This window comes from Macrobrachium nipponense, chromosome 13, assembly GCF_015104395.2.
Source record: "Macrobrachium nipponense isolate FS-2020 chromosome 13, ASM1510439v2, whole genome shotgun sequence".
In the NCBI taxonomy this organism is placed as follows: domain Eukaryota; kingdom Metazoa; phylum Arthropoda; class Malacostraca; order Decapoda; family Palaemonidae; genus Macrobrachium; species Macrobrachium nipponense.
In genome coordinates this window covers 15,702,493-15,712,492 of record NC_087206.1, presented here as the reverse complement: position 1 = coordinate 15,712,492, position 10,000 = coordinate 15,702,493, and the positions used below count along the sequence as shown (strand labels likewise).

Sequence of the window (10,000 nt, the reverse complement as noted above, 5' to 3'; positions counted from 1 at the left end):
TTTTACTGTTTTAGTTTTTAATGTTTTAATTATTTCCTTTCTTTTGTTGCTGACGTTTTGCAGTGACATCATTATTTCAAGCATGTCTTAATTATATCCTGTGTTTTTCTTGTTTGTATCATTGTGTATGTCTATGCCTCACCTCAACTGAGAGAAACCTAACTATTTGATGTTTATATACCTTTCAAAACGCATATAACACTGTCTTCAAGATAATTACTAACCTAGTTCCCATATAACGATCAATGAAGTAAATATCCCGCATTATCTATGTAAAAACTCTCTCTCTCTCTCTCTCTCTCTCTCTTCTCTCTCTCTCTCTCTCTCTCTCTGGCGGAAGTGTCTGGGCTACTTGACCCTATTCATGAACAAGTTTTATTTCTGGTTCCTTCCACTCGAGGAGTCTCGATTGGTAGGTTTCAGGTGTAAGAAAAAAAAATCTTGACAAAAAGAGAGAGAGAGAGAGAGAGAGAGAGAGAGAGAGAGAGAGAGAGAGAGAGAGAGAGAGAGAACCATAAATAAATAAACATATATATAATATAAATACATATCATAATTCATATGTGTGTGTGTGTATTTCTTAGGAAATGTGAAAGGGTTATGCTGTTACTCCTGCAGACCCAACTAGTTAACTAAGAGAGAGAGAGAGAGAGAGAGAGAGAGAGAGAGAGAGAGAGAGAGAGAGAGAGAGAGAGAGCAAAAAAAACCCGAACAGGTTCACCTCATCCGAAACTTTCTTACAGGAAAACTGTAACCCGGTCAGAATTCTGTTCCGGTCGCCTTGCGGTTTTTATCGATACTGAGGAGGACCGAGCCTAAAGGCGTTAGTTACCAGTCGCATACTTATAGAGAGAGAGAGAGAGAGAGAGAGAGAGAGAGAGAGAGAGAGAGAGCACATGGACGGTTACGTCTATAAAGAAGTATAAATAAACCAAGGTAAAGAAGGTAGAGATAAGCGTCCGCCATAGAGTAGAGATATAAAAAAACGAGAGAGAGAGAGAGAGAGAGAGAGAGAGAGAGAGAACGTTCATGCCCAACTATACAGTGTATGTCCGTATGTATGTATACGCTGATCGGTGCACTGAAGCATGCAAAGACACAGGTAGGTATCTCGACCGTACTTTCACTCAGGATGGCATTTTGCGAGGAATGCTCTCGACAATCAAATGTCCCACCTTCACAGAGGAAATTTTCTAACTCCTCGTTTTCCTTTGAAAGCCCGAGCCGGAAATTACCTTCTGACTAGACAAAACGAAACGAGTTATAACATAAGTCATTTGGATTTTCCTAGGAACTAGTTTTTTCACGTAAAGAGGCACTCATTGATTCCAAGTAGAAGAAAGTATTATCTTCTTGAATATCTGACTCGTCCTTGTGATAAATGTGATTGTATATGCATACGTGATATATATACATATATATATATATACACACACACACATAATATATATATATATATATATATAATATATATATATATATAGTATATACACGTGTAACTTTCACAAAACAACAGTTATTTCAAAGCATTCATCAGCTTCCGTTTATATTAAAATATTATACTCTTCACACAAAAAATAGCCTGATGTCAGTGACCTTCTCAACCCGGAGTGTTGGAGTGAAAGCAAATTCCACAACGCTGTAATCCGATCAGATTACAGAAGCCGAAAGATTATAAAAAATATAAATGAAAATGTGGGACACGCCCAGCTGCGACGCATCGTCGCTACACGCATACGCGCACACACGCACCACTAATAAAAAAAAAAAAAAAAAAAAAAAAAAAAAAAAAAGACGTTGAATTTATTTCTGTTCAGATGTAGAAAGCAGTCAGCAGCGTCTCTTCTTCTCCGCATATGGGCATGCTTTGGAAATATCCGGCTGCTTCCTTTTTTGATTTAATAGATACAGTACCATTTACAAATGAAACATCACCCGTGGCACAAATATGTAATAATAAGGGCTTGATGGCACAAAGCATCAAAGATTTTATAAAGCATAACTTTAGCACAAAACATATTTTAGCACATCAAATGGCTATATGACCCAAAAAATCATCATTATGATGAACATTAGGACAACAGATAAGGATATAAAACAATGATAAATCAAATTAGGAGAAAACTAACTAAGAAAGCTAAGTTGCTATTCTCAGTCACTCTCTCACAGGAACTGGTTTGAACTTTACCAAACAGATGCTTCCGGTTTATAGGCTCACATCTTATCGTAACAACATGCTCCCCTGCTCTCTTCCTCATCCATCTCTTCGTCCTATCTCCGTTCTCTCCCCCCCCATCCCCCCATCCTTCTCTCCCTCCTCTATCTCACTTACTCTTCTCTCTCTTTGGACTTAAGATGCGTTCAATTATCTTGATACATTCCATCACTATTTCTTTACTTCCCCTTACGAGCGTTAACTAAAATAAAAAACAAAAATAAAAACTTGAGATAAAGATAGAGTGCGGTCACCTCTAAAGATGGAAATATATAATAATTAGTTATAGTTAGGCGAACAGAAATATCTCACCATATTTATAACTATTTACTCAAAACTACTAACGATTAGAATATAAATCAAAATACCGTTTGTTGTAACAAATGGGAAGTGTTTTTATGAAAGATGCGCTAGAAGACCTTAGCTACCATATATACAATAATCAGCTTAAAATATACAAAATACTTACCATAAGTAGAAGGGTTAATGCAAATATGGTCCTCATTGTTGCCGAAGTTCAGTCTAGAAGAGAAAAAGTGTTTTTAATAAATTAAATATATTTCATGAAATGATAACAACGTCAAAAATTATAAAAGAAAACGTAACAAAGAAAGTATTTTCAATAGATTTTAAGCGCACTTCCTAAAAGTAGAGTAATAATATATATATTCTTTAAAACAAAATAGAAATATTTGCCATATCATGAAGAGACCCCTTAAGTAAAATTAATGTTTTTAAACCCTAATTTTAGTATGGAGACAAAACTTAGTATCTTAAAAACTACCATAAACTACAGCAAACCCCAACAATTAGAACCTTATGGTTGTAGTCACCTGATATTTTATTAAGTTAGGGGAAACTAGAAGAGTGCAAGCAAAGAATATGCATGGTGCATCCCATGCGATCAACGAAATAAAGGAACACTGTAAAATCCTCGCACCATGACAGAGAACCTGCTAATAATTTGTAGTGATTTCAGCTGTTCATGCAAAATGTTGTGCAAAATGAACCTCTTTTTTATTAGCATTATCAGGAAAAGTCAGTATAAGCAATAAACGGAAAATACTGAAGTGAATGCAATGCCATTTTGCACTCCAGAAAAAAATGGTAATAGAAGTGACTGACTGAGTGAGTCCATTGACATTAAAAGATGAAAGAAAGGTCCAAGATGATCGGTAGTGGAATGTAGTCCATGATATGTCAGACCTTTGTAAGAAAATGTTTTTGAGCTATTTTCATATCATCAATATAAAAGCATGTTAACACCCGAAAGACTAACAATATATTTAATAACAAAATTAGCAAAACTGATTAGTTTCAAACCATTTTTAGGTACACAAACAAACAAACAAACACAAACACACACATATATACAGTACACACATTATATATAAAATATATATATATATACATATTAGATTATGATATAATATATATATATATATATATATATAATATATAATATATATATCTATACTATATATATATAATATATATAGTGTTCTGGTGTGTGTTTACTGCTTTGAAAAACTGTTTCAAGAATAAGAGGATAATCCTCAAAGATTAATTCAATTTTCCTAATAACCTAACTATCATTTAATTTCATATATTATTCAATACTGTAATGCTAGTACAAGGGTAATAATAACCATACCACACTATAAGTCTCCATAAGACACTGCCTATTAACAAACATTACGATCCCAATACAAGCATCAATACCATGACATTTATATTGACACTCACGAAATTCATGTATGATTTAGTTTCTGTGCATAATTAACTGATTACAAATTATCTTGCGACGTCCTATGTATAAACAGTAAAAAAAAAAAAGGCGAGTCATACAACAAAGCAGCCAGCCACATCTTGTGCAGGAAGTCCTTTCTCCTCGTGTGACCTGTCTGAAGGCTGTGCCTTTCTCCTAATTATGAATGATTAGTTCCTAGTTATGAACCAACTCCCCTCATTAACAAGAATATAAGCAGGTGCATTGTGTAAAAGTATATGGAAAAATATAAATGGATAATATTATTTCGTTTCAGATTCTGAACGTTAGAATCACGGTAACACATACGAGATCATTCGTAAATACAGTAAATGGAAAAGTAAATCCAAAGTGGTGTGTCCGTTTCATTTTATAATTTGAAATACAAAGCAGAAAGCTTTCGGATGTCCTGCACGGTCCTCCTTGTCAAGAGATTGACAAGGAGGGCCGTGCAGGGGCATCGAAAGCTTTTTGCTTTGTATTGTAAATTACAAAATCAAACAGACACTATATTGTGGATTTACTTTTCCATTTTATTGATTCATGTGATTATGAGTTTTCTTTGACTACAGTAAATCTTATAAATTTTATTAAATCATGAATGTAATCTAGATTCTTTTCCATGAATATCATAGCTTCTAACTTCAAAACTGTAAACGTATCCTGCTCATTTTCTTGTAGCAAAAAAGTGAAAGTATGAATTACGATATAATATCTTCCATGATTCCACATAAATATCTCGCAGAGTAAAAGTGAAAATAGTTAAAATGGCTGCAGAAAGTAAAAACATTCGCTCTCAAATATCAGAACTGAACAGAAGAAAAATACAGAACTGCACATTAAAAATAATGAGCACGGATCGTGCATTAAACGCATGCGGTATACGACAGGAAAATAATATTTAAGGATCTATGGAGATTTTCCTCATCTCAGCATCATACAGGAATGATTATTATTATTTAGAAAATAGAATATTAGGGTAAATAAAAATAGATCTAGGGCAAGACAATGAAGATATGTCGACAAATAAATAAATCAGTTTATGAAGTAGATGAATTCCTGTTATTATAAAATGATTATGATTGATTCCAAAGGTTGCGTTATTACAATTCAAAGGCGTAATAGGTTAATCCATGAATATTATTTAAGCTAAAATGGTTAGATAATTGATCTCTACTGGGTTTAGTATAAACGGTTATATAATATATTAATATATATATATATATTATATATTATATTATATATATTATATTATATATATATAATTTCCAACGGGATTGTTAACATATATATGCCTAATATCGCAATATTCATAGTGAATTATATAATTGCGCTCTGTACAACCTACTACTATAAATAATAGTGTAAAAACTATTCTTTTGTAGTTTTGCGCATACAATAGCTCTATGATTCGCAGGTGTAACAATTAAATGAAAGTAATGGTACGGACGATCACTTTGCTTTTCTAAATTCCAAAGTGGCCGTCTGGGTACTCAGCAGGGGCTAGGGGCGTGGTGAGAGAGAGAGAGAGAGAGAGAGAGAGAGAGAGAGAGAGAGAGAGAGAGAGAGAGAGAGAGTACCGGTAACTTAATAAGTCTGTGTTATTTTAAAAAAGGCAAGATTGTAATAGAGGTTATAGTGTTACGGCTGAAATAATAATGTACCAGATGTTTATCTACTTTTAATGTTGAAACACAAGAAGCAGCAGTTCAAACTTATAATTAAAAGCAATAAATCATCATTATGTTGTCATTACAAAATTACAGTCACATCATTTTCATTTAAACATCGTTTGCTTATTTTTAGTTCTCTAATTTAATTCTTTTCTCTCGACTCCGATTTTCTCTTTGTGTCAAACTGTAATATGTAATAATGAAAACATAATAGTACGTTTAGTTGCATTCCCTTTGCTAAAGCCATTGTTATGGCGTGCATGTTGTAATCTATAAAAATAATTTTGATATATCTATCTATCTGAGAGCTCGAGAAGTTAAGAAACCTTTGTGACTTTTACATACGTAAACACGCACGCACACGTGTATATAAACGTATGTATGTATCTACGTAGTATGTATGTAGTATATAGTAATATATATATATATATATATATATATATATATATATACATATATATATATATATATACATATATACATTACATTATTCAATATTCAAGGTCAATGCTACGGAAGAAGTGTTACGAAATACTAAGACGACCATCGCCCTATTAAACGTTAATCAATTGGCTAAACGTTGGCTGTATCTCATAAAACTTTATTAGTTGACGGTAATTTTAACCAATGACTAATTGACTGATAACCTAAGCCTAATTACTACGTAATTAGTTGAATAATTATATGAAATTAAAACACTTCATCAGAAGATGAAGAGCCATCAACTCTTTGAGCATATCTTATAAGTGAACTCTCTCTCTCTCTCTCTCTCTCTCTCTCTCTCTCTCTCTCTCTCTCTCTCTCTCTCTCTCTCTCTCGTAGTTGGAATCTTGGGTCTCATTTTGACCGAGGACTCTGATAAATCTTGTTTATTAGTTTGCTGAATAATTACATCTTTTCTGATACGGTTGGCTAAAAGTGAATGAAAATTCACTTGAACCTTTCGAAGCTTTAATAACTATTGTCAAGGAAGTTGAATTAACATGCCCTCAAGTAATAGCTTTTTCATTATCCTTGACGGACAGAAAGACAGACAAGCAGGCAGAAGAGTTTTAATCAAATAGAAATAAACAAGAAATTTCCTTCAGTTATTATGCTATTGGTATGTATCGTGATAAGATTGAGAACTTGAATTAAACTATAAAAACAGCAATAATAACAAAAAAATTCATTAACAGTATACAATATTGTTAATCATAACACCGACAACAATAGGAAAGATAATACAATCCCTGTCAAGTTACATCTACTAAACTAATTACACTGACATTCTTAAATAAAAATACATTTAAATGGTCCTGCAGTCTCATAAATATCTCTTACAATGGTATATCTGTTAACATTTCTAATTAAAAACACTTTTAAATATGCCTACAGTTGCAATGAGCACCTACATGAACGCTCAAAATTATCAGGTAAGAAAAAACGTAAACTCCCCTTGACAATGCACACCATACACCATCAGGTATTTAGAGCACCATTAGCTCATTATATGAATGTGTACATCATCAGGTGCAATGACATCATCAGATAAGACACAGATACCATCATTTTGGAGTTCAAAATCCTGTACAATGTACATTATTTTTACCATCCAACATCAGAAGCTCCTAATAACTTAGTAATGGAGTAAGGTTACCCCATAATCTGTAAGCTCCCACTCGACCCTCACTAATTAATTACACTGCCAGGAGGCGAGATTACCTAAGATATAATGAAAAAGAAGATTAACAAAAAACGCATCTGTTATTAGGTTCTTTATTTCGGTGGTGGTCGTGGTGGCGGGGGGGAGGAGAATTAATCAATCTTACTTATATTATACCGGTACTAGAGGTATCCGTAATAGTAGCAGTAATAGTAGCTGATTAGAATATAAAATATCTTTAAAATAGCACCTGCTTTTTACTGTATGGTAACGGTAACAGCTGATGTACTATATTGGTATGAAAGGGTCTTTACAGCACCAGCGTTAGCAGAGCCGTCAACAGTAAGGTAATAATAGTATTAGAGATGTACTTTAGTAAGATTCTAACATGACACTGCTTTTCAAACAGATCGCGTGCCTTCTCTCCTCTGCGGGATATAGTATGCATGAGCCCGCAAATCTGTTCCATTTCATACAGGAATGAAGCTCAATTAGATGCGCATGTTGTCGTGCCATGTGATTCAAACTGGTTATTACGTTTTAAATGTTGATCTCGTGCAGGTTTGATTGACATTTGAATTTTTCATTTATTGTTATCGTTCCATTTCTTCTCTTTAAAGATTTTCAACTTTTAACTAAAGAATCATTCTAATCTTTTAATTATTAGGTTCTACAATCTAAAATATCTTGTTTAAGCAAGAATATAAGGCCAGACAAGACTTTGTAAAGAGTATAAGTATTTATGAAATTATTTGAGTAGTATTTCTGATTAAAACCCTCCCACAAAGCAACAGAAGCAAATATGACGGATGTAAAACTGATAAAAAGATATACTAAAGTACTTTCACAATTAGTATACAGCCAGTTAATGAATAAATATGATTTCAAGGACACTTGTAAATTAACCACTTATTTGCATGATATAAAATAAAAAGGGAAAATGTAACGAAATAACATGTTCAAGTAGTATGTAGGCCACTGACCGTTCAAATAAGCTAAAACAGTGAAATGTTGTCATTTACAGGTAAGTGAATATGACGGCTTGATTAACGGTTAGTGACGAAGATAACTACAGCGTGAATTGGTCAGGTAATGTGCTCTACTTTTACGTGTTTTTTATTCTTATTTATTTTCTTCATTCTTTTCTTGACAAATTTTCGTTACTCTAATAAATATAACTTCAAGTTAATAATATTTATAGATATACTATCACTTTTACTAACATATGTATTCAAAAGATAAGTTTTATTTATAATAGTCTAAATTAAAGAAAAAAGATGCTTTTCCATGCAGCATAAAGTACGTGAACGTTCGAATGCTCATGTGTGAACCGAATGCATAGGAAAAATCATTACACACACACATACATAAATACTATATATATATAATATATATATATATATATATATATATATACATATATATATATATATATATATATATATATATAAAGAACCAGTTAATCTAAAAAAAAACGCAGTACTGTTAAAAATATACAACTCCAGAACCACTGTCTTCACAAACGTTTTGAGCTATCATAGTCATCAAATTTAAACTTCTCATGTTGCTAAAATCTTAGCGTTCAAGAACAAATAACTTAGCATCACTAACCGGACAGTATTTTTAGCACATCCAATCACTAAGCGTTGAGGGAACAAACTGTCTGTCTTCGCGGTTACCATCGGCTTCCCTACCTGGATCCAGCGGAGCCTGCGTGGCGTAGCTGCGCATGCGCGGAGAGTCAAGGCCCCAAAAGAAAGCAAGGGATGGGTGCTCACTATAATATCACTTTTATTCCTTCTGTTCTGTGATTTCTCCCCTTTTACATGGCGTCCCATTGCCTCATCATAATATACGCCGTAATTAAATCTGTGTTTATGCAATGGAGTAAAGAGCGCTGTGCTCTCGTAAGTTATTTTATTATTTATTACTTTTCTTTTGCTTTAGGTCAAGTTTAATGCGAAGACATGTCTGGCACGGAGCCGTTCTCTACCCAGCTTTCTCTTGGGGCCGCTCCTGGAAAGTTGGAGAAATGCCGGGGTCGGGTAGATTATTGCCAAGGAAGGGAGATCGGGACAAAAAAAGCGAGTAAAAAATGCCACAAATAATCGTAGGTGTCACACCAAGGAGAAAAAAAAAAATATGTTCAGACAGGAAGAAGAACGAGAGCAAACGAAAAGGGAAAGGAAAGTGACATACAGGTGACAAAAATAATCATTCAAATAATTTGGAGGGGCAAAGCAACACCTTTTAGTAGGACAACTCAACGGCGTGCTTGAAATTCAAAGAAAGTTTGTTATGCTCAATATTAATCGAAAACCAGTTCCGATATTTCATACGTACAACAAATAAAAGGAATACTCATGCTTTCAAATTAATTACAGCGAACATTTTCAAAAACTGACACCACTATAGAGTGTGAACTGATGTGGCTAATTTGTCTCTGTGGTTTTCCCGTTTTAGCTGGGTTTTACTATAAAGATCTGATTTTAGAGAGAGCTTTCTTAAACTAACTCGATGAGGTTTGTTTCTGATTGTTAGATATCTACTCGTCTTATTGTGTTGCAGATTCCGTTCAGTGTATTATAGATTTAGGGACGACTATAATTTGAGTTGAAAAATTTCTATAGGAGCCAGAAATTCGAAGCGCTGCAATATCAAGGTTATGATTTTACTCAGATATTGTTAGGAAGATCTTA

At 33.5% G+C, this 10,000-nt stretch overlaps 1 protein-coding gene across 2 annotated transcripts in view; it reads right to left on the bottom strand.

Annotated features, from left to right (window-relative positions):
* LOC135225658 (uncharacterized) overlaps positions 1–10,000 on the bottom strand; it is a 230,601-nt gene that overhangs the window by 17,554 nt on the left and 203,047 nt on the right. Inside the window, exons 1-2 of one of the 2 annotated variants that reach the window (XM_064264992.1) lie at positions 8,913–9,013; positions 2,685–2,737 (exon numbers count right to left, since the gene is read on the bottom strand). In XM_064264992.1, the coding sequence (XP_064121062.1) occupies positions 2,685–2,737; positions 8,913–8,983 (124 nt within the window). In that variant the 5' untranslated portion in view covers positions 8,984–9,013. Of the gene's footprint in view, positions 1–2,684; positions 2,738–8,912; positions 9,014–10,000 lie in introns of those variants that run through there. The other variant, XM_064264993.1, reaches the window with a different exon arrangement.